The sequence below is a fragment of the Acanthochromis polyacanthus genome, chromosome 9, assembly GCF_021347895.1.
Source record: "Acanthochromis polyacanthus isolate Apoly-LR-REF ecotype Palm Island chromosome 9, KAUST_Apoly_ChrSc, whole genome shotgun sequence".
NCBI lineage: Eukaryota > Metazoa > Chordata > Actinopteri > Pomacentridae > Acanthochromis > Acanthochromis polyacanthus.
The window spans coordinates 5,096,420-5,122,698 of record NC_067121.1 but is presented as its reverse complement, the minus strand read 5'-3'; the positions used below and the strand labels follow the sequence as shown (position 1 = coordinate 5,122,698).

The 26,279-nt window shown below is 40.3% G+C and overlaps 1 protein-coding gene across 2 annotated transcripts; it reads right to left on the bottom strand.

The window, feature by feature from the left end:
- Positions 1–612: 612 nt before the first annotated feature.
- Positions 613–24,066, bottom strand: saga (S-antigen; retina and pineal gland (arrestin) a). 2 transcript variants are annotated; one of them, XM_051953184.1, is made up of 15 exons: positions 24,041–24,066; positions 18,545–18,612; positions 17,539–17,599; positions 15,963–16,007; positions 15,110–15,309; positions 13,372–13,431; positions 13,228–13,295; positions 12,999–13,134; positions 12,479–12,563; positions 12,243–12,315; positions 6,662–6,799; positions 6,496–6,573; positions 5,030–5,082; positions 3,278–3,288; positions 613–2,707 (listed from the first exon to the last, which is right to left on the bottom strand). In XM_051953184.1, exons 2-15 carry the CDS (start codon positions 18,590–18,592, stop codon positions 2,585–2,587), a joined length of 1,179 nt encoding a protein of 392 aa, XP_051809144.1. In that variant the 5' UTR covers positions 18,593–18,612; positions 24,041–24,066; the 3' UTR covers positions 613–2,584. The 2 variants fall into 2 exon arrangements, 1 of the variants encoding a protein (XP_051809144.1); XR_007944191.1 differs by lacking the exon at positions 3,278–3,288 and having other exon boundaries at positions 613–2,711; positions 5,030–6,573.
- Between the last annotated feature and the right edge of the window lie 2,213 nt (positions 24,067–26,279).

Genomic DNA, 26,279 nt, shown 5'->3' with positions numbered 1-26,279 from the left:
TGTTCCTTTGTTACTACTGCAGATTATAAATGTGATGATTTATACAATTTGGCCTTCACAGTCAACAGATCTAAACACAGTTGGAGACCTGTGAGAGATTTTGGATTGATGTTGGTACTCTTCACTACCATCATCAAAATACCAAATAAGGAAACAATGTTTGTAAGAACAGTGTTCCATCGTTTTCCAGATTCTCAAAGAATCAACGGTAAGGAACACAAACGGTACACAGTAGTAAACATCTCAGTTAATGTTGGCTTTTCCAATTCGTCATCCCTCTGTATCTGTGAAATGTGAGTAAGTAAAGAAAAGTGAAGTAAGAGATAGCATTAACCTTGTTCAAGCTTCACCATATGTGGCAATCAATCTAAAACCCAAAAATAGACGTTCAACATCTCAGTCAGGCCACAATATCTGCTTCTTTTGAATCTCTATCTGGTCAAAATGGCTTATGACAGCCAAGAAAACCAGTAAAGTGAGAAGCTGGCACGACAAAATAATCAAACTAGGTGAAACACTGAGAAATACAAATGGGTTTTTTGGACAGCTACAGGAGAAGGAAGGGGAGACTGACACAACTGACACATCAACTAGAATTGAAAAAGCAACAACTTCAAGAACGTATCAATCAGCTTTTATTGCCACAGAGTTCAAACTGCACAGTCGCACAGAGCAACACAACTCCTTTAAATGCCAAATACACATAAAATGAATCTACAATAGATGTCATCAGAGCAGCAGCAGCGGTTAAATTCAGAAGCCCTTTCACAATCACAGGTCCAAACTGATGTAAACACCACTAAAACAGAACCCACTCATGCTCTGTTTACAGAAAATGGTCGGACGCTGTTTAAGTTACTTTAGATCTGAACATACAAGAGTCAGCCGTTACTTGTGTCACTAAAAATACAAAAGCACTAAATGATTATCCTTAAGTAATGCTAGCAGATACTTTGAATTCAAGGACCATGTCTGTGGTTCTGCATGTCAAACAGATGTGAGTCAGAAGTTCTCATATTGTCACATTTGTTTTGTTTTTACTCCTGTTTCAGATTTCTCCTCCTGTAAGGAAATCATTTTATGTCTTCCCACAAGTTTTCTTTAAACGGATGTTAGGTTCAATCTCAGGTCTGATCCCAGCACACTACTAGAATCAAGTTGTTGTTCTTCCGTAATGTCAGCACGTCTACATGTCAACGGTGTATTAATTACAGTTATACGTTTTGACTTGCATGTAAATTTTCATACAAGCGCCGATGATAAAATTTTCATCGTTAAAACGATTATACGAACTTTCAGAGTCAAATGAAATAGAATGAAAGCATCTCATTGTGAGAATCACCACTATGGCTGCAGGATTATGCAGCTTTCTGCTGCAAAATTAGAATTGTGCTTAAGAATCAAGTCTTGTCTATACCGTATCTTGAAACCAAAATGCCTCAGCTGGATGGTGGTCAAGTCATGTACAGGAGCTCTGAGGTTTATTGCAAACCTTACATCTCTTACCTCTGTGTGCTATGTGCTGGAGTTAGATTGTGTCCTGTCCATCTCCAAACTCAGTCAGTGGCATGTTCTTATCCGTGCAGCTGTCCTTAGTCTGCTTCCTTCATATCTACGGATCTGTTTCAGCCAAAAAGTACAAGAAGCTGTTGGGTTTGATCCTATTTCAGAGCTTTACTGAATCGAGGAAAACTGCTGCAAAACTGCCTGAATCTTAAAGAGCTCATCTCACTGAATGAACTCAAAGCATCTTTAGACGTATTCAGACGTACTTATCAGCGACTGAAACTGGCCCTGGTTGTTCATCATCACTGGGATTTCTGTTATCTTATGATACTGCTCATCTTTTTTAAGCTGTTTTCTGTTTGTAAGCGGTTTGCCTGTGGCTGTTCTACAAGAGATTCTTAATCTCACATTCTTTTCTGGTTACATAAAATTAAATAAAAGACTGTATGAAGACCAGTAAACCAAGAGCCTCCATCCACACTAATAGGTTTTTAATTTAAAGTCAAACAATCTGTCGAGTTGACCGGTTTTAGCAGCGTGTCAGAAATATTCTCATCTGTAAGCAGAGACTTCAAAGTCAGTAACGTCTGTAATTCATTTTCCATGTTGAACTGACTGCTGGTAGTCGGGACTGACGTCTTTGTTCTCGTTTGGAAAATGGTCACATCAAAGCAGAATCAGGGAATAAACGTTGTGACTGACTGTTTCTGTTAATCCAAATTGAAATCCAACTCTGAAGTCTTCAAACTAAAACCAGAACGCCAACATTTTCAAAACTCTCCATTTAAGGCGCTAAAGCGGCAGAAGTTTAAAGTGAAAATGTGCCACTATGGAGAGACTAGCTGGTGACGGAAGCCGTTCAACAGCCTGACATTTCTTCTCAGGACTTGAGGGCAAACGGAAGCTTATAAAAGAGTTTAAAAACTAGTCTGCAGAAACACACCTGAACGTTTCTAAAACATGCTTAACGACATGCATGGTCCTTTGATGAACTCTCAGCTTTTCCTAACACATTCTGAGGCGACTCAAACTCCCAGAATTCTCCGCTCCAGCTGTCGTCACGCTGGCCGACTCTCTTCTATTTCTCTTTGGGCGCCATGTCGTCTCCACCCGACACGTTGCCTTCCTCATCCTCATCATCGCCGACCATCCCCTTCAGGTAGGAGCGCTTGAACTCCTGGAACACCATCTCCTCCTCCGCCTCACTAAAACAGCAGCATTAGAGGAGGACTGTTAGTGTTTAACTTCAGCTGCAGGCAGAGGGAATTTTATGAGGAAGTGAACATAAAGTTTCCTGACACTAACAGCATCCAAACAGACCAAACATAGGTACTGCCACTGAAAACTGAGGTGAACCTCAGCTGAGCAGTGACTTTCCACTTTAAAACCATTTCAAGAAGATTATTTAATAGTTACAAATTGTCAAAATATTTAAGAATTTTAGCATTAGTTTTCCTAGCTAACTTCCATGTTATATTTAATATTTGTCCCACTGTGCACCGTCACTGAATTATTTTAGTGTATATTAAACAGCATCATGTATTTCCCTGGAAATCTCTGCACAAAGTAGAAACTCACATATTGTTTCAGCAAATTAATCAAAGTTTCACAGGTCCCCACAGTGTTTCAGTTTTTCAGCTCAAAATACCACAAAGATGCTTTTTATTCACCATAATGGTAATTCTTTGAGTTCCAGTCCTGTTCTAACTGAGCTGATTCGCTCTAAAAACCAAAGAGTTTCTGCTGGCCCCGCCCCCTCCAGGAAGAAAACGCTCTCTGTTTCTGTGATTGACAGGTCAGAGCAGGACTTCCTTTATTTTATCTTTCTTTCTAAGGATCATTTAACATGGAGATATCTCACAGCTGTTGTTTTTAACTCCTCCTGTGTTTGATGACTTTGTCAGACAACATTATGTAAACTGTATTTTTGAAAATTACTCAGAAGTGACTGCTGGTTAACACGTCGTCTTAATGGATGCGTTTCTGTCACTATGTCACCATCATTCTGCTGACTGAAAACACAACAGGTTTATGGGGAATTAAAGCAGGAGAGAAGCTCACAGATGGAAACAGCAGCTGAGTTTAGGTCAAACATGAAATCACAGTAACCCACCCAGGCCCTGTTTATTGGTTTAAATTTAAGTTTCCACAGAGCTCTGAAAGTCCTTCAGTGTTACAGCTAACACTGGACTCTAACCTGTGGGCAACAAAGCTAATTTTAGCCACAATAAACACACAACAACATGCTAAAGATTCTCCTATTGTAGTTAAAGCAATCCAGTGGGTATGTAGTGAATGAAGACTTTTGTGTTGACTCTTGCATTTTGGGCAAATGTTTAGTCATTTGACACTGATTTTGAGTAGTTTTTTTTTCTTTTGGACAGGTTTGGAGTCATTATGGAAAAATTTCAAGGCATTTTGAACACATTTTCAATCAATCTTGGACTAGTTTTGAGTTGTTCTGAACAATTTTCAAGTCATTTTGGTCTAGAATCCGTGCACAAAGACTCTTGTGTTCACTCCTACAGCCAACAGCAGAACATTTGGTGAGTTTTATACATAGTTCAGACATTTTAGAGTTTAGCAGTTTAGTTGTAGAAAGCAAATAAACCTGGTGGACTGTGAGGCAGCTGCTCATTCTGATTGGTTCACCTGGGAGCACTGAGGGGGCGGAGCTATACAGAGCGTTAGCTGGACCACTGTTGGCTAGCAAGATCAGCATCAAGATTGCAGTATTTTATAGCTACATGTGAGGTAGCACCAGGGCCAAATTCTGACTGGCTGGTAAATCTGGGAGGCTAACTCATTGTGTTGGACCTTAGGGGATGTTCTAATATTTTGATAGCTCCTACTTTACACGTTTATAACAACCAAAACGCACGATAAAAATCATTGTTTTTTGCATATGTGACCTTAAACCTGAGCAGAGGAGAGCCACGAACATTGAAATCTCCCTGTTTGCGCTGTCTCTAATTACCCAGCAGAGCTTACAAAGTGTTAAACAGAAAAAGACAAGGAGACAGAATATCAAAAACCACACAAAGGAAAGCTGACACCGCTGATGATGACACAGGGGATAAAAACAGGAGCTAACAGAAGAGGAATGAATGCTGATGAAAGCGATAAAGCATCCTGCAACACGATCCCATTACTGCATGGACTGAACAAAAGCAGCAACAACTAGAGGACATTTACACACAATCAACACAACAAATCTGCCGTCTATTACCTGTCCTCAGTGAAAACTCTCATTCATTTATGCACTAATTTGCTCATTCACAACTCCAACACACCGATGCCTCTGTGACAGTTTAAAAAGTCTAAATAAATGCTAAGATTTGCACATTTACCTTTCCTTCACTGAATGCAGCAATAAAGGGGGGGAAAGATGAAAACAAGCAGGAAGATTGATGTAAGAGCATATTTATAGACACCAAAGTACAGTTCAGTCATTTTACATGCTTTAGAGCCTTCTGCAGCAGCTTTGCGTAAAGAAACAACACAGAAATGTACGTTTTCTCACCTGCATCAGGTTTAGGATGCATCAGTTTGAAGGGAACTTCCAGGCCGACCTCACTGCAGCACAAACCAGATCCAGTGTCACTCACTGTCTCATGAATTAACACACAACTCGTGTACAAAGAGTCTTGGGCTACTTTTACTTTTGATGTTTTTGCAAAGTTATAACGACCGTGCATGTTTATTTCTCTGTGTCTTTATCAGGAAACACTGGAATATACAGGAAATACTACATGCATACTATATGAAAAAAAAACACAAATTCAGGATTAATACTTTCTGCAGACTAAAGAGTATTTAGTTTAACTTTCCTTTGTAATTAATGCCATGAACTTTTTTGGACAAACAACACGAGATTTACTGTGATCAGATTTTCATTCACTGAGTGGAGGAGGAAGATCCATAAACTACAACATATCTTTAAGTTTTATGAGTACAACTTGCAACACAACTCAAGATTATTCAATAGAAGACAGATAAAGTTAGTGAATAAAATACATCCAATATCAACAATAAATTAAAAGACTAAAACATATTTGTGTGTTTTCTATCCAGACAAATTTGTACTACTGTCCTTTTAGCATCATATTTTTCTGCCTCTAAGAAAATGTTAAATCAAATTCTGTCGTTTTGTTCCTTCGATTATTTTTAAGAAGTAATGAGACAATAAATCCATACTCTAAGCTGAAGAGTAGTTACTAATAATGAAAAAAGAAGACATGAACCCACCTGGATCCCATCAGCCTGTTAGCATGGCGGAGCAAACACAAAAATCAGAACATAAACTAAATTCTCACACATTGGCACTTTTCACGGATCACAAACAAGACGCAACAGCAACATAAACATTTGAACGAAATACAAAAAACAGACTTAGACACAGGGTCAGGTTGTTTGGAAAATAAGTGAAGTTTAGGCATTAAATCAGTTAGACCTGGGAGTGTCCGCTAGGTCGGATCAGTTCAAAGTTTTGAAAACAGGTATTCTGTTCATCCTGGCAGTCTGCTGATGAAGCAGTATCTTCCTCATGAAAGTGAAACCAGCAATCATCTGACCAATGAGGGTTTGATCCAATGAGAGCATATCGACCAACCAATCGATCGCTCGGTGTTCGGCCAAAACCAAAACTAATCTGAGGATATTCCTGCTCGCTGTGGCCCAAGTGAGGCAGAAGAAGAATCACAAACTAGTGGAAAATCTGCAGTTATACAGCCTCCACTGCCTGTCAACTTTTCACTGCCTTCACCCAAAGGAGCCTGAGGTCTGAGGCCCTTTGGTGCTGGTGGTGTTTTGGTAAAACGTTTTCAGAGCCACATTCCATTAGTACCACACCATGCAGAAAACATGCAGATTACAGTGTGAACGTTGTGATTTGAGTCATATGGTTTTCTGTATCTCAGATTTACACGACATGGGCTACAGATAAATGTGAACAAACTATGCTGGTTTGAAAACAGAGGAGTGACTGACCCTCCAACGATGAGCTTCACCATGACCCTGTATGAAACCATGATTCCCATCACCTCCTTCAGCACACCTTCTCTGATACTGAAAGAGAAGAAACAGATGATTTAGGGTGTGGGAAAGCTGGTGTTTGGATCGCTGTAGCTGCAGTCGGTTGCGTGTGGAAGCTCACATGCTCGTTGATGCCAGGTTGGTGTCTTCGTGCTTCAGTTTGCCGTCCAGAGCGATGCCCCTCCTCTCCCGGTTGTTGGCCAGCACAGGCAGCAGCTTGTAGACTTTCTGCAGCGTTGCTCCAGGAGACACCGAATCTCTGACATGAAGACACGAGTTTAAGTGAAAATTCAACACAGAATGCAGAAATGAAGAGCTACAGCAGACTTGAGGTTTTTTTTAAAGACTGTAGCTTCCTTCCTGCTGCTGTCAGACTTAACAAAAAACACTGTTCACAATAAATGAAACATCCAGAAAGTGACAGATTCAACTCTGGTGATATGTCAGCACATTCAGCCTGTGCAGCAAGAATATTATGCACATTTAAAACTCAGTGCAATATAAATTTATTAACTGAAAAAAGAATCTGTGCAATATCAGTGTTTCTTATGTCACTATTTCTACTTAAACAGGAAGCTGTGCTCACATTAAAATGTAAAATGTTGTTGTTGTCCACACACAGAGTTTTTTCTGTGAAAAATCTGAACATCCACACATGGAAGAATCAGCACTTACATATGCTTTAGTTTGTTTTCATTTTCTACGACTGTTCCCTACATTTTTACACATTTCCTCACAGCCAATCACAAGCTGAAAGTAAGGCTTAACATATAATCGGTAAACGAGAATAAAAACACGTAATGAAAAGCACAAAAACTAATTTAATTTAAATTAAATTAATACTGAGCTCTGAAAATGGATTTTATGCCCCTGTGCATAAACTAAAAGCAAAACATTACATTCTGTGTTTTCTGTGAAACAGAAATAACTTTATTTTAGACAAACTAAGCTAAAAAGGAAAACTGGTTCCTTTATAAAACAATGAAGATGTGAAAAATTAAAAAAAACTATTTTTAAGCTCTTGTATTTACCGTTTAGCATATTTTAAGTTCCACATCCTAAGGAGCAACGCAAAAATATAGAAAAGCTTAATTTTTTCATACAATAAACAATTAATGACATGATAGGAAATAACAGTGAGAATTTCAGGTTATTATTTCCATTAGTTCCTGAGATGTTTTTCTTCAAACAGCCTCAAATGTTAATGAACAAAAAACCCTGCTGAAAGTGGGATGAGGGCTGTTTTTATTCTCATCTTGGTCGCACTAAAATGTCACTTTTCATGTTATAAGTATCCATATTCTGTGCTAAATTAGGGGAAATCAGAGAAGGTCGTGCAGAAACTGTTCTCAAAATTTGATGACTTGAGAAGGAATTTTTGACACGACGACAGGATCTCTGAAGATACTTTGAGATTCTCCTCCAGAAGCACATTTTCTCCGAGTTCCTTTAAGATTTTGTTGATTCTAAAACCGAGTGCCTGAAGTGGACTACAGGGACCACAGGGACCACAGGGACCACAGGGACCACAGGGACCACAGGGACCACAGAGACCACAGGGACCACAGGGACCACAGAGACCACAGGGACCACAGGGACCACAGGGACCACAGAGACCACAGGTGTTATGTATGTACATAAATAGGTGTCATACCCCTTTATACCTCTAGTTGGCAACAGTTGTTGAGTTGGGTCGTTTTGTTAAAATAAAAGAAGAATGGCACTCAGGAGTAAGTGTCAGCAGCCAAGTTTGTGTCTCCGTCGCTCTGTGTGTAATGCAAAACGGGGTTGCATATGGACACTAAAGAGAGCAACATAACATAAATTGGCGACGAGGTGTGTAGTTCAACCTGTTTCTCATTCGGCGGTGCAAGAGAGAGTCCGGCATTAGTGAAGTTTGGACGGAGACGTACACCCACGTGATGGTGGCTACGCCTAAGCTAATGTGTTAGCGAGAATGAGCTCACCTTCCGGAGACGGAGCGGAATCTTCGGTGAGTGTGACCCAAGACGGACGCATAATGGCTGGTGTGATCGGTCGTATGGATGTTTTTGACGAGTCCGGTGAACAGTGGACGACGTACATCGAACGTTTTGAACATTACGTGTTGGCTAATGACATCCGGGATGCTAAGAAGGTGTCCGTGCTGTTCAGTGTGATGGGGCCAAAGACGTATGGACTACTCCGTAGTTTGGTAGCTCCTGTGAAGCCGGGTGATATGAGATACGAGGAGATTGTGGCAGCGCTTCAAGCCCATTTTGCCCCGAAGCCGCTGGTTATAGCTGAAAGGTTCCGGTTCCACAAACGTAATCAGGTGGAAGGAGAAACTGTGGCGCAGTATGTCGCGGTGCTTAAAAGACTTTCGGAGCATTGTGACTTTGGGGTTTACTTGGAGGACGCCCTCAGAGACCGTTTTGTGTGCGGATTAAAATGTGAAACGGTTCAAAAGCGTCTTTTAACAGAGAGAGACCTCACGTTTCAGAAAGCCATGGAGTTTGCTGTGTCAGCAGAGATCGCAGCGCGTGATGTACAGCAGTTAAGCAACTCCCTAAAAGTAAACGCCGTGCTGGCCCAGAGAGGGGAACGTTGTCGCAGGTGCGGGAAAACTAATCATACTGATGATGACTGCTGGTATAAAGACAAAGAAATGGCAGTGGACGTCAGATCGTGAGTCATCGTTCAAGAAAGCTAAGGCACTCTTGACATCTCAAGAGGTACTCACACATTACAATCCAGAGCTCCCCCTACGGTTGGCTTGTGATGCTTCACCCTATGGAGTCGGTGCTGTACTGTCACATGTCATGCCTGGTGGTGAAGAAAAGCCTATAGCTTATGCATCTCGAACTCTCAGTAAAGCAGAAAGAAACTACGCTCAGATTGAGAGAGAGGCGTTAGCGATTGTGTTTGGAGTACGCAAGTTTCATCAATACCTTTATGGTAATAAGTTCACTCTACTCACAGACCATCGCCCGCTAACAACCATTTTGAGTCCTGTGAAAAGCACACCATCGATGGCTGCAGCTCGCATGCAGCGTTGGTCACTTCTACTGGCAGCGCACAACTACACCATTCAGTACAGGAAAGGTACGTTACACGCCAATGCTGATGGTTTGTCCAGGCTGCCGCTCCCTCATGTTCTTATTGAGAAACCAGGGGCAGTAGATCTGTTCTACACTTCGCAGTTGGATACTGTACCCATCAGTCACACTAAAATTAGGCGTGGCACCCAGTCTGACTCTACTTTATCTCGAGTCATGGAAATGGTGTCAACTGGACGTTTCCTCGCAGCTAAAGATGTAGGCGAAGAACTGTCACCTTACATCCTTCGCCGCAATGATCTCACTATACAACAAGGATGTCTCATGTGGGGTGTCAGAGTGATTGTCCCACCAAAGCTTCGCCCACATGTTCTGGAGGAACTGCACTCTGCCCACCCAGGTGTAGTAAGGATGAAGAGTTTAGCTCGCAGTTATGTGTGGTGGCCTGGCATAGACTCTGAAATCGAGCTTCAAGCAAAATCCTGCCACACATGTCAGCGTGTGCAAAAAGACCCTGGACGAGCACCATTACACCCATGGATGTGGCCATCTAGCCCATGGGAGAGAATACATGTGGACTTTGCTGGTCCATTTGAAGGACATATGTATATGGTTGCTGTGGATGCACATTCTAAATGGCCTGAGGTACACATCATGGACAGTACCACAGCCAGTAAGACTATTCAAGTGCTAAGAGGTCTGTTTAGTCGCTATGGTATTCCACATGTTCTTGTCAGCGACAACGGACCCCAGTTCTGTTCTGAAGAATTTGACACATTCCTGAAGTCCAATGGAGTCAAACACATTCGCTCAGCTCCCTATCATCCCGCCTCCAATGGATTAGCTGAACGCTTTGTGCAGACGTTCAAGCATGCATTAAAATCTTCCAGAGGGACGTCATCAGTGCAACAACGGCTGGACGAGTTTCTTTTGACATATCGCAACACCCCCCACGCTACAACAAAGGAAACGCCAGCGATGTTGTTTATCGGACGCAAACTGCGTTCCCGATTGGACTTTTTGAAGCCTAATGTTGTTGAGGCGGTTCATCGGTCACAGGATGCTCAACAGCGACGCCGCCTACAACACGCTGAGGACAGACAGTTTGATGTTGGAGAGTCTGTCCTGGTCCGTGATTATAGGAAGGGGGGGGATAAGTGGACACAAGGTGTAGTGATAGAGAGGACTGGACCAGTGTCGTACGCTGTGAATGTTGGAACTCCAGGAGTATGGAAACGTCATGTCGATCAGATGCTAACTCGCCCCGAGTTAGTGTCACAACAGACTGCAGTGAACATGTCTGTAAGCCCTGCGTTGTTTCCTCAAAGCGAAAGTCTCACCAATGTTCACATTAGTGCATCGCAAAGCAAAGAGGACACTGATCAAGCTCCTGAGATAACAGCTCCACCTAAAACACAACAACCAGCTGAAACACCACCCAACGAACATTCTTATGTGACAGAGACTGTAAGGCGCTATCCTGTGAGAGTTACTAAACCTCCAGTACGTTACAGAGAGCAGTAAGAATGCTTAAAGGAATTTTTCCTGAGTAATCTTTGAGTTCTAAAGAAAAACACTATTGATGTTGGTTCACTATATGAAAAAAAATAATAACAGGTAATGTATTGACCGCATAGCTTGGCGGGAAGGAGATGTTATGTATGTACATAAATAGGTGTCATACCCCTTTATACCTCTAGTTGGCAACAGTTGTTGAGTTGGGTCGTTTTGTTAAAATAAAAGAAGAATGGCACTCAGGAGTAAGTGTCAGCAGCCAAGTTTGTGTCTCCGTCGCTCTGTGTGTAATGCAAAACGGGGTTGCATATGGACACTAAAGAGAGCAACATAACAACAGGGACCACAGGGACCACAGGGACCACAGGGACCACAGGGACCACAGAGACCACAGGGACCACAGGGACCACAGGGACCACAGGGACCACAGAGACCACAGGGACCACAGGGACCACAGGGACCACAGAGACCACAGGGACCACAGGGACCACAGGGACCACAGAGACCACAGAGACCACAGGGACCACAGGGACCACAGGGACCACAGAGACCACAGGGACCAGTGTTCCCAGCGGTTCCTCCTCTGACTGTCCTGTTCTTTGACAGGAGGACATTCTTTTGCTGGAGAATCTTTTGTCTTTCATTGTGTGTCTCGCCTCAGTGACATGAAATCTAATATCTGTTTCCTGGTGCACCTCAGGTGAGCTGAAGCTTCACTGAACAACTGACCTCTTTCTCACTGTTAATTCACACAATGCTTTTAGCAACGACTCTCTAATCTATTATGTTCAGCTTCAGCTCACATTTTCTTTCGTACCTTAAAAAAATGTTGAGTTTTTGAAAGAAAAACTTTGAACAGTTTTCTACGATCCCCAGACGTCATAATCACTTCATTATTTTGTAAATGTGGTGCAGAACTGCAGCAATTAACAGTCAGCAGTCATCAACAATGAAATTAACCGTGAACTGTTCTGATAAAAGGATCCATCAATAATCTTCTCAAGTATTTAATCTGATATCAGCTTCTTAAACGTGAATATTTCCTGGTTTCTGAGGACAGAACATTTGTTCTTTTTTGCTTTAAAGGAACTCTAATCCACTTTTGTCACTGTAATCAGGAAGACAGATGTAGTGTCTGCTGACTATTACCCAGAATCCTCGATATCCACACATTTGACGTAGCTGTCGTTGGAATACAACACCACCGTGGCGACCTGGTCGACTGCAGGGGACCAGAGACAAGAACAAAGACCCCAGTGAGAACAAACATAGACCAGTTCTAGCTATTATTTACTTTCTTTACAAGCAGCTGAGATCAGACAGTTGGATGCTGCACAGCATCTGTTCTTACAATAAACAGTCTGAGCAGCCGAGTGACTGTTTACCAGAGAGGACGATGTTCTTGATGTTTTTGCTGGAGTTGTTGGTGACGTTGACGTGAACTTTGATAGTTTCACCGTGGTAGTAGATCTGAAAACAGGAAGCAAGGTAGGTAGTCAAAAAGTATCTTAATTCAATCTTCTGAACTCTAGGGCAAATCTAAGTTTGAACTTTGAACTAAACAATGTTTATCACAGGATACAAAAAGTCTACCATGATAAAACTGCAGATTACAACTTTACCAGAAGCATTCTGGATTATTATTATTATTATTTTTATATATATATATATTTTTATTTTTTTTTACTTGAGGTGGAGGTCTAAATGCACCAGTAACAGCATCTTGCTCCAACTGTGAGGAATCTGATCCACTGATATTTTAGATTTTAGATCCTGTGGTTTGTCTTCTAAAAGTCTTCTATCCTGACTGACGGTTGCTGAATGCTTTCTGCATGAGAAACACAAGCAGAAGAACATTTCCTCTGTGGTGTTTTGTCAAACTAAGAGTTAAATGAAGCGACCCACCTCTTTGTCCAGACTGGCCTTGACATGCAGCGGTTTGTCCGACATGACAAACTCCCTGGTGGTTTCAACAGATGGCGCCGTTCCTTCGCCCTCCGGAGCGTACTGGACCTTCCTGAGCATCAGCGTCACAGAGCTCCTGTTGGACACAAGAACAGACGTAGAAACAATCCAAACTTACAGAGTCTGGAGGTAGTTCTGTGGTATTTCAGACCGGTCAGCTGAGACTCACCGTTTGCGTACTTTAGCGTCCTGGCTCTCGGCGCTGAAGGCCTTAATCTCAAACTCCACGGCACATTGCTGCACAAGAACAGAGAAGACGCGTCACCACGCTGTGACGTTTTGCTTCAGTTCCTTTAGTCTGTCAGGATCTTACCTTGCCGACATCGCGGGGTGCTGGTTGGAGCGCCACGGAGCAAGGCAGGTTATCAGGAAACTGAGACGATAAAAATGTTTCAATCATTTCAGGCAAAGCAGCAGCATTCAGAGCTCTAATTTAGCAGAATAAAACACCTGCAAAGCACCGCAGGGTTTTCAGAGCACAGTTTGGATTGTTCTGATGTATTCTGTCATTTTAATCTAGAAAACTGAGCTCCAAAAGAAGCTTATTATAACAAAAATCTGCCCAGGAATGAACTGAAACAGGTTTAGCTCCTGTGCCTGATCCTACTATTTATAAGCAGTGTTTTCTTTAGTGCCAAGAAATGATCAACCTCTCATCAGTCTCTGGTGACACTTCCATAAGGAGAAAAGCTGGACATCTGCAGCCCTCCAGGATTAATCCATCATTTTTGACAGCGGGAGGAACAGAAGAATTGGTCCAACCTTATTTAAAGCTGCTGTCCGGAGTTTCCGTTTGTTTTCAATTTATGTATCATTTTTTAACAAAGCTTAAATGTGTTAGTCTAGTTCGATACTATAATATAAAGTTAGTATAACGCGATATGAAAATTTATTCCTGAGCTCCGCCTTCCTCTCATAGACCCCCATGTTATTCCAAAAAGCGCCGGTCGCTGCCGACCAATCAAGTTCGAGCTTCAGCTTTGTCATGCTGTCAATCAACGGTTACGCGCACAGCAAGCAAGCCCATGCAGAGGTGGGCGAGCTACGCGCTACGCAACCGCGCGCACATTTGTTTTGCTTGTGGAGGAGAGAGCATCAGGGATCAGCAACTTCCAGAAAAGTTACCAATCCCACGGCTTGTCAGGCCAAGAGACTGCAGGACGTTTTTTGGCTCGGGGTGCTCGCGTCGCTCCCCGACCACGGCCTCCATAGCCCGCCTGACGGCTTCGTTTAGATGCCCGACCTCTGGAGGAAGATGTTGGGGCGTCTGGGACATACTCTTCGTCAGAGGAGTCATGCAATTCTGAACTCTAGATAGAAATAAATAAACAATGTAACACATATACACGCGTAAATGCACTAAGTTTGATAAACAACGTCATCGAGAGGGATACACGAGTGTAATCACATATTGAAACTTTACTCGTTCGTCCTAACAGATTCATGTTATTTTGGTATTAGGACAAGTTAGACTCAATACAGCATTCTAACATAATTCCTTTATTATTTACTAAATGTACTAAATGTAGAAGAGGGGAAAACAGCAAAACAGGCAAGATGCTGCAGCACTCCGGGCACTTCTCTCATGTACTGCGCGCGTGCACAAATAAAGGGGCGAAATCAGAGGTAGGGAGGGTGGGACCAACAGTGTTTTGGGAGACGCTGCGATTCAAACTCCGGACAGCAGCTTTAACATTTACTCAGAGACGACTTCAAACTCATTAATATCAAAGAAGTCGTCGGTGTGGCTGCATTTTGTTCAAAAATTGGAGTTTAAACTAACACATCAGGTCATTAGAAACAGCGGCTAACTTGTTCTTGTGCTGCATCATCAGCTAATATATTTTCAGGAATCATATCTTTATGTGCAGCTGTTCTGCTTCCAGTCTGTTAGGATCATTTTATTCTAATATAACCAGGTCACAATGATTTAATGTGCTGTTAATGTTCATTTAGAGTTATTTTAAACTAATAATGTGAGCAGACCTACTCAGTGTAAGGATTCTGCTCTCAAAGCTGCCTCCTTCGGTCCTTCTCTGACTCCTCCTCACCTCGAAGAAGAACGGGTAGGCGTTGTGTCCCAGCTTTCGCAGCAGCCTGGCCTGGATCTTGGTGTGGATGCCTTTCTCGCGGTCCTGCAGCGGCGGGTACACCTGGCGGGTGGACAGGTAGAGCTCTCTGCGGAAGGCGATTCCCATCACATCCATGTCGTCTCTGCCGTAGCGGAAGGTGCAGGACAAGGTGACGAACACTGGAGGGCAGAGCAGACCGTTCAGAAAATAAATCCAGGTTTAAACATCTCTGTCTGTGTTTTAGAGGCCTTTTTAATGATGTTCATGGTCGATGCAGCTTCAGGTGTCATTTCCTGAATATTTGCTTTCAGTTTAAACCTCTCCATTGTTTAGCATTTTACATGAGTGTAGGCAACAAACACTATGATCCAAACTCCTGCCCAAAATTACTTTCATACTAATAAATCTGTCATTAATTGTGCATAAAATGACAGAATGTGTAACCAAAGAAACTGACAAAGCAAAAGTCGATGCTTTCTCTTGGTCAATCAACAGTCACAAATCCAAACAGGTTTTCTGTTCTGAGAAGCTTCAAAAAAAAGACTCAACTTGATCAGCAAACTACTACTGTGCAGTTTTCTGTTAAATGGCTCACTGATTCATTTTAAGGTGAGTTTTGGTTAAACACATGTCAAATAAAAAAACAAACATGAGGAGTGTGTAGTTTGGTGCTGGAGCAGCCATGAAATATCAAAGTGAGAAGAAAAATAATAACTCCAACCTTAAAGGGAAGTAAAGCTGGATTTTCTAGTATAAAATATGAAAATATTCAGCTTCAAATGAAACAGGTAAACAAAATTAATGTATGAGCTGAAGTGAATCATTGACTGACCTTTTCTGCCCTGCAGAGCTTCAGGATCAACGAGGATAACGCCATCTAGAGGAGAAACAAAAATGACTAAACACTGCCTGTTTACATTCTAACTGAACAGGATACTTTAAAGATGTTCTATGGCACAAAACAGCTCCTATGAAGGACAATTAGTTGTTTTTAGGGAGCTTCACATTACAAATACATTTCAGAGTCCTCTTCTTTTCCTTTCAACTTTTCCCTTCAGGGGTCGCCACAGCGAATCAATTGCCTCCATCTAACCCTGTCTGTTGCATCCTCTTCTCTCACACCAACTACCTTCATGTCCTCTTTAACCACATCCATAAACCTCCTCTTTGGTCTTCCTCTAGGCCTCCTGCCTGGCAGTGGGAAACTCAGCATCCTTCTACCAATATATTCACTCTCTCTCCTCTGGACATGTCCGCTCTGTTTCCTGCACCAACATGTCCATTGAAGTCTGTTCCTGTCATAGTTCCAACATTCAAAGTCCCTACTCTCAGTCCTAGACTCTTGGTGTTCCTCTTCTCTCTCTTCCTACAAACACACCTTCCTCCCCTCCTTCTTCGACCAACAGTCCATTTTCCACCGGCACCCTGTAGGTGGACAGCACCGATGGCGGTCGTTGTTAACCCGGGCCTCGACCGATCCGGTATGGAAGTCATACATTTGATTCGCATGTTTGATTTGGTCAAAGTTTTACATCGGATGCCCTTCCTGACGCAACCCTCTGTATTTATCCGGGCTTGGGACCGGCACAATAAGGCACTGGCTTGTGTCCCCTTGCGGCTACATTAAAGACATTTACGAGTCCATGAATGAGGATTGATTTAATTCATGCTTTCTATTTATGATTAACTGGTGTGTGCCAAAGACATTTTTCCAGGAGGAATCCTACAGTCACGTTTCCATTTTTAACTTTGACTTCATGAAATTACAAAGAAAAACTAAACTGAGACAAAGATTAGAGTCAATTTTTGGATCACAGACATCAGAAAAAAATCAGCAAATCGCACATTTTAAAAGAAAATAAGGAACTAGAACCTGGGATCAGCAAAGAGGCAAGACAAATGGAACAGGGAAGCATTAGTTCATCTTCAGGGGATATGTCCGCCTGAATATTAGGAATTCAAGTGTTTTATTCCCTCTGCAAAACCACAAAGCATTGCATCATTTCTTTTTACTCTCAAAATATAAATCATGAGCTCAAACAACCAGTGAATCTACAACATAATTACATCAATATTAGATACATATATTTCTTAAATTTTGAGTTGTGCCTGAATGTTGTGTTTTCCCCACATAGAAATACAGATTAAATGTATATAAAAGCAGATTTAAAGTAGTTTAAACTGCAGCAGCTGACATACTTATGCCTCACTAGTATTCATCTAATCATGTCTTATACCATTAAATATCTCTCAGAGGAGCCAAACCAGGACTTCTACTACATCTTTCCGCTGCGTACTTTTACTCTGGTAGGATTTTTTCATGCTGTAATGGAGTATAGTTACATTACTGTATCAGTACTTTTACTAAAGTAAAGAGCGTTTCTTCCACATCTGGTTTCAAAACTCACCCACTGGATCCACAGAGTCACCGCGGTCGACGAAGTCTCTCTTCCCCATGTAGACTCCGACCTGAAAAGAAAATAAAACCAGCTGATGCTGACTTTGTGTCGACCCTCTGAGGATCAGTCACACAAACTACTTTATAGAATTGAACGAAGCAAGACTGAAAGCTGAACTCAAACACAGACTAATCACTTTGTCTGATGTCACCAGGACTCTTTAAACTGACGGAAAATAATTTAACCACACTTTGAACACAAATTATACATTTTACTCTCAGTTTGCACATGCAGTCATCATTTCTTTACACACTATGCCTGCACAACGCTTCACATGCCATTTATCAGTAGAAGTTAGAATTTACCAATGTTCCCTGAAGGCCTCACGTGCCTCACTAGCAGTTCAGACAGGTGTGAGACCCAACATGGCAAAGAAAAATGTGAAATAAGGCGTTCCAATGTCAGATTTAGCTAAATACGGGTGATTTTATCTACCTGGGAGGCTCCAGTGCAAATGTTGACAGATTACTGGTCACATTTACAACATGTTAGTTGCTCCTTCTCCTTAAAAATAGCACCTGCTTTTAAATAACTGGTTAAATCATCAGGTTTATTCTGAGGCAGCCAAAGGATTCCTTGATGTTCATTTTCTTTCTCAGTAAAGTTGAATAAACTTCTGTAATATCTTGTGTCAGACAAACTTTTAGCTTTAACTGCTGATCTTTAAAGTCCTAAATTGAAGTTCAGCCTCTGCATTCAAACTCTGAATTTATCAATCGGACAATTCTTTTAAGTTGAGGATATGCAGCCTTTTTCAAATTACATTTTACTTAAAACTTAGTAATTAGTGTACACATACAGTCTAACATGCAAACAGTAAACAGAGTAAATTCCACACATTTACATATTTATACAATAGCATAATGCATTGATGGAAACAAACACTTATAACAAAAACAGGAGTCACATCTGAATGTACAGTCAGAAGGTGTTTCTGGTTTTGTGCTTTACTCACCGACTTGTCCTTGCAGATCTTCTTGAAAATCACATTTTTTGGACTCATGTTGAAGCAGACTGAGGGCCCTGAGAGGAGAATAAAAAGGAAAAAGACAGAAATGAGCCTTTTCAGAGACACACAGCAGATTATCAGGGAGAAAAACTAATGTTATCTGACTCTAATTACTGTAATTTCCGGACTATTGAGCGCACCCTAATTTAAGCCACACCCACTGAATTTAAAAAGAAAAAAGTTTGTACACATATAAGCCGCACCTCACTATAAGCCGCAGGTGTCCACGTTGTAACATGAGATATTTACAAAGAAAGATTTTTTTAAAACTTCTAATTACATAAGTGCCTTTTTTTCCGAACAGTAACACGCAGTAACACGCAGTGAGTCAGTTCTTCATGCTGATGACTCCAACATCTCACCATGGATTCACTGATGCTAAGCTAACGTGCAGCGACTCTAATTCCTTCTTTGACAGGCAGATCGACTGTCTTTAACTTAAAAGCTGCATCATATGCATTTCTTTGTGTGTTTTCCATGATGAGGGTTTGTGTATGAAGCGCAAAATGACTGATCTGAACAATTTAGTGTGAGTGCGTTTGATTTAATTCGAACAGTCTCATTGGTCCACTGTGACCTGTTCGGTGATTTCATTCTGATGTGACGAGGCTAAAAAGACCGAGGGCATAAAACTCGCCCGTAAAAATCTGTTTATTAGCCACATCATTGTATAAGCCTAAGGGTTTAAAGCGTGAGAATAAAGTAGTGGCATATAGTCCAGAAAGTGTGTTTCTGAGTGTAGACTTGGGCCAGAATGATAGAATTACATGTACCAGTGATTGATCATTCATCACCAGCAATATGAAAACCTTTTCATATTTTCACTTAAATACATCAGATTCACACCTTTATAACAGCAAATAATAAAAGTAGAGTCCAGCTTAATGAACTGACTCTAAGCTCCCTGGATCACAACCAGCCAACAGTCTGTACGGAAGATCCTCGGTTTACGACGTCCTCGACCTACAGCGTTTTGTAGGAAGACAGCTTTGTTTACATTCTCTGGTTGTACGCGACCTTGGATTGTGCTGCATTCACTAACTTTCTGCCCTTTGTTATGGGTCCCAAGCACAAGTCAGACTCTTATGATGTTGGAAGAAAAAGAAAGCTGTCTCCATGGAAGTGAAATCAGATACAATAAAACCCTCGGAACAGGGAGAAACACCAACGAACATTACAATGTTAGATCAAGTCGTAATAACAGCGCAACATATTATTCTATTCAATTCAATTCAATTTTATTTATATAGCGTCAATTACAGTCAAATCATCTCAAGACGCTTTACAGAACCCATATGCCTGACCCCCAGAGCAAGCCCAAAGGAGACAGTGGCAAGGAAAAACACCCTTTTAACGGGGAAGAAACCTCGAGCAGAACCCGGCTCTATATAGGGGGGACCCATCTGCCTGCTGGCCGGGGGGGTTGAGAGGGACAGAGGAGGGCAACGGGGAGGGATGGGAGAAGAGGGAGGGGTGGGAAAGCAAGGAAAACACATCTTCTTGAAAAATTACTCATACATGTATGAAAGTCGTTGGTATTCATGAATCTTTCAAAGAACTAATCGACATTGTGATGCACGTAACGGCTTTGTTTACATGTTTGTTGGAGGTCTGACTGAAAATCGACTTATGTCGATCCGTAGGAATGAATCTGAGGACCCCCTGTACATGCAGATACTTTATATTAGCATAAAAATACATTTGCACTTTATTATTTTATCAAACAAAACCACATTAAAGTGTACAGTCCCATGTCTGTGTACATATAACAACTGCAACAATTATTGCATCTAAATTCTGTGCCTGCGGCTTCACATTGTGAATATTTTCTGGTTTCTTTCCTCCCTTTTGACAGTAAAACTAAATATCTTTGGGATAAAAAAGGCGCTTAGCCTGTGAGAAACACTCACAAAAGACACTAAAACAAGATGAAATGATGAACAGTCTGACAGAAAATCACTGAAAATGCAACAACATCAATATTTTTACTCCACATTTCTTGGTGATTCTCCCTCAGTATCACAGCATAAATGTTGCACCACTTTTGGTTTAACAAAATAACAGCAGCAGAGTCTAACTTAGTTAAATTTGAACATTTCTGAAACTCCAAAGCTTGACAATCCTTCTGTAAAACACATTATCACAGAACAAAAACATGGTTTGTAAAGTGAGAAACCACAGCAGCACAAATACCTGAAGAGAAAACACACTGAAGGTATTTTATATCCACGTTAGCTTCCCTCCTGCTCTCTGTGCTCACATTTACTTTATTACAGCTGACTTCACCACAAAGCTGCTGCCATTCACATATTTTTCTGTTTCTACTCAGAAAATGCAACAAGCAAGAACTAGTGACTGAAACAAACTAAATATTAACAAAGCTGCTGCTCTGCATCAATAAAATCCAGATTCTCTGACACCTTCTGAAAAACTCACCACAAACAGAAGAAACAGACGACCATCATGCAGTGAAGTCAGCTACAGTTTTATTCAATTAGAAGGTAAAACCACAGTGAGACAACAATGGGCATAATAAAAGGAGAAAAGAAGCTGCTTTGACTTCTCTAAGCTAAAAAATATCCACTGTGTTCATGTTTACTTTACCTAATATACAAATCCTTTTTTTTCTTTTGTTCAGGAGTTTGACCTTTAGGAATTTCACTACCAACCTATATGATCCATCATCTCGTTATATGTTGGGTTTGCCAGTTTGACGCTACAGTTTCCTACATTTCCCATATGTTATATAGTGTGCTGCATTTTTACACGATGACATACTGTTCATTGAAATTAAGTGAACTTCAGTTGAGTCATTTGTGACTTTTGGAGGAAACTTTCTCATTTAGATTAACTGAAAACACGCTAATGGACACAGGAAATAAAAACTTCAGCTCTGATATGTAGATATCTGTTGCCTACAGTGGATTTATGAGAAATTATGCAAAAGCTGTGATGAAAACTCCAACAGAAGAACTTCAGTTGTAACTGTGAGTTTGAACATTTGATATTTTTCAGATATTTCCATCTAAACGCTCCACTGCTGCACATGCACAGCGCTGCTGTGTTGAAAACGTAGGCTAACTCTGTTTAGCATCTAATTAATTTGAAATTAAATGATCGTTTTGGACCGCAAACGCTTTCAGTCACCTCAGTCAGAGAATACACACCTTTAAAATCACTAAAACACACCTGAAAGTGAACCAATAGCAAAAGAAATGATCTAAATTTGCATTTTTACCTGTTTCTGATTTGTTTCAAACCGCCAATTTTCATTAGTGGTCGTTGGTCGTGCTTTGGCGCCCTCTACTGACAGAAGTTAAATTAAAAAAATTTAAATATAAATAAAATTCTTACTTTTAATTCTGTATTACAAATGTGGATTTTTTTAAAATTCCAGTTTAAGTACAGAGTGAAAGCCAAACTATCTATATGTCTAAGAAAGACAAAACAGTCCAGGACTTGATTCGATCTAAAAACAACCAAAAAGAACTTCACTTGACCATGAAAACACAAAATGACCGAACAGAGAAACAAAAGAACAAACAGGTGTAACAATAGCACAAACAAAAGCGAAACGATCCCAAGAAACTCAAAGTAATTTAAATGATGATGCAAAATGACCACAGAGAGGCGCCAAATAGTAGACTCGAAATAAAGCATAGAAAAATTACCACAAAGAGAAACATAATAGTAAAGAAGAAATAAAATGGAAACTACCACAAAAAAACTAAAAATGACCAGACAAAGAAACAATATTACCACAAAGAAGTGAAGCAACACAATGATGCTGAACGATCTGAAATAAATAGTGAAAAATAGATGCAACATGACCACAGAGGGGCGCTAAAGGACCACAAACTCAAAATAACCACAAAGAAACACTCACAATAACCTCTAGGAGACAGAAAAGTTACACAAACTGGCTCCCAGAAAATGTAAACATGGCAAAGAAAAATGTAAAACAAAGAAACTCAAATGATCAAAAAATAAGTATTTTTTAATGCAAAACTACTACAAAGAGACAAAGTCTCCAAAAAGAAACAACAGCTCAAAATGACCTAAGTGCAACAAACACAAACAGAAAGCAACACAAAATGTCCACAAAATGAATTAAAGCAACCATGAATGGATCCTGAATGGTCAGAGAGAGACACAAAGAGACTAAAAAAACTAAACACAACCACAAAAACAATGACCACTAAAGGAGCTCAAAATACTCAAAAAGAGGCACAGAATGACTCTAAAAACTCAAAGTAACCACAAAAAGATGTGAAATTACCGAAAAAAGTTCAAATGAAGCATAAACAGATGGAAAACAATCTCAAAGAAATAAAAGAATCCCAAAAATCAATGTAAAATAACCAGAAAATGAGTCAAATCAACCATGAATGGACACAAAACGACCACAAAGAAACTCACGACCACTACTAAGAGATTCAGAAAGGCAAAAAATAATAATAAAATGAACACAAAGTCAGTCTAAAAACTTCTAAATGACCATTAAGAGGAGCGGACAACAAAGAGACAAAAATCCGCAAAACCATCACAAAGACAGACACAAAATGACCATAAAAAGTTAAAGTAAACACAAAATGATACAAAATTAGAATTAAAAAATTAAACAAAAACATGAACAGATTAAAAAAAAGTCCCCCAAAACTGAACAAAAGCAAAAAGAGACACAGAAGAACATAAAAACTGAACATTAACGAAGGCTGTGTTCATCTCAAGTTTCTAATATCAGGGTTTTCATCAGGACAACATAATAAAACAAGTTTGTTCTTAATGCCTTGGCTGGTAAAATGAAGGTTAAATTAATAATAAATGACCGAGGACTTTGTATTTGTTGCTGTCTGAGATAAACAGTTTCTTCTTGCTGAGTAAACTGATGAACAGATTTAACTCTGCTGAGCTTCTTAATCCTGTTAAAAGCTGCTTCGCCTCGTCTCGTCTGGACAAAGTGAGCAGGACTGCACTAAAAAGCAAGAATTTACCATCAAGAAAGAGAATAAAACAGTGATTCTGTACCGCTGTGGTGTTTAGAGCTGCCAAACAGTGACATTTATCTTTAGTTTTCCTTGGTGGCGGTAAGAAAAAAGCTCAGAACGACAGTTTAACTCACAATATGATGACTGAATCTTATTTTCTTAGCCTAAATGACACATTTCTTTGTTTTTGATTGTATTTGTTTGTTATTGAAGCCCAAAAACCAATAAATATTGCTAAGTCACTTTGATTTAAGCTTTCCAGAATGACCTATCACCAGCAAAAAGCAGTTTGGATATTCAGTTTCTCTGTTTTGAGTCCTGAAAATCACATTTTCCTCAAACAAAGTGAACATTTTGAGCATCTTTCATCTAGTTTTTATAAATGCATGTATTTTCCTGATTGTGGTGCAGTGTTTTGCAGGTTGAGGTGGATTTTTCTGTGTTTCTGACTCACCTGAGCTGCAGATGGAGTGATGCTGAACCGCAGGAGGAGACGGTCCACGCTCACCGAGGCTCTATATGGGAGCACCTGCTGTCCGTCACAGCCCTGCATCGGCCAATCAGGCGACTCCGCTGTGAACTCTGACCCTCCCACCTCCTCACTCATCACAGCATCCAGACAGACAGACAGGCAAACAGACATTCATTCAGACAGACAGACAGACAGACAAACAGGCGGACAGACAGGCAGACAGTCAGACAGACAGGCAGACAGTCAGACAGACAGGCAGACAGGCAGACAGACAGACAGACAGACAGACAGACAGACAGACAGGCAGACAGACTTCACGTGAGGCGGCTGACTGAGCGGATTGAAGCCGGTTTTTCTCCGTCAGCACAACAGCGTCAGATTAGACTCAGCTTCAACTCTCACTTGATCCAGCTTTCACATGTGCTTCTCTTTGCTTCTTACCAGGTTTCCACACTTGTTGCACATTGAAACAGCAAAGAAATACAAAATAAAACACTACTATTAAAGAAATGTGTTTATGCAGCATCATTTCTGCAGCAGAAGTTCATAAAAAGACGAATATTGAAAAAGTCACTGTTAAAAAAAATTAAAAAACAAGTACCAAATGTAGCTAAAATCTAATTAAAATCTACCAAAAAGTAACAAAAACTAACTGCAAAGAAAACAAAAATGACAGATAAAAACTTGCAGAACGACCACAAATAAACTCCAAACAACTACACAGTAAAAAAACATGTAAACAATGGCATAAAGTGATGCTTAGAAACTTACTGAAACAAGGAGAAAATGACACAAAGTTACTAACTGACCAAAAAAAAGCGAAACAATCACAAATAAACTTAAAATTACAAAAAAATGCCATAATGTGAAGCTTAAAAATTTTGATGACCCCAAAGAAACACAAAATTATTCTAATGAATCATAAATGGCAGAATGTGATGCTTAAAATTCAAACTGACAGACAAAAAGACCAAAAACAGACAAAAGTTTAAGATGTAAAATAAGCATAAAGAGACAAAAAAAATGACAGAAACAGAGATGTAAAATGTTAAAGGGGCACAAAATGAACAAATTACATAGAAGAGTAATTATTTCCCAAAGTGTAAATTCTCCAGTAAAGCAGCTGTAAACTGCTGTGAATAAAGACTGAAATGTGAATTATGACGAGTATGTTCTGGGAGTGAATGGGCAGAAAGATGAAGGCGTGTTTGGACTTTTGACATCCAGAGTTTGTCCGGAAGCAGCTGAAGGTTGAACAGCAGGTCTGATCAGCGTCTATAGATAGACTCGGTGATGCTGTGGAGCTTTAATCCACGGTTCTGCCCGTCAGCAGGTGGATTACCGCCTGCGCTGCATTAATCATCATCATCATCACGCTGGAGATTACGGCACACACACTGAAATCACTCTGTGTTCATCAACAAATGGCAGTGGGTGGAAGTCTCTGTTTAGCTTCTATATGCCGTCATAAACACTAAAAATGGCAAAAAAGAAGGACTAATTGAGCACAAGCAGATTCAAAACAACCACAAATAGATGAAAAATAAAAACCAAGACACTTAAAGTAATTACGAGACTCACAAAGGCTAAAAAGACACACAAAACAAGCACAAAAAGGGCTAAAAAATGACCATAAGCAGACCACAAAGAACCACAGACACATGAAAAATTACATAAAATGAGCCCGAAAAAGCTAAAAATGACAGAAAAATTTATGTAAAATGACAAAAAAATATATCAAAATGACCAAAAAGAGGTGAGATGTGACTGCGAAAAGACACAAAACAATTGAATCATAATGGCTAAGAAGAGACTCCAAAACATTCAAAATGTCCAGAAACTGGTGCAAAATGACCCCAAGTACACCCAAAATGATTGCAGAGAAGTAAAACGAGCTCAGACTCAATCATAAAGAGACTGAAAAGGGCTAAAAGCTCTCGTAAAGAAGTTAAAAACGTCTGAGAAGAGTTGCAAATAAGGTACAAAATGACTCTGGAAAACTCACAGTGACCGGATGGATCACATGTGTTGGCTTTAATTATTGTCCATGCACATATATTGTATATAACTGTTGTATTTAGTAATAAGTTATAGAATATTTGAGCTCAACTATCATGATATTTCTGTTTAATATGAGCATCACAACATGGACGCTGTAAAAAAAAAAAAACACCACGCCAGCTGGTTTTATTATGTAATACAAAGTTTATTCAGGTAAAAA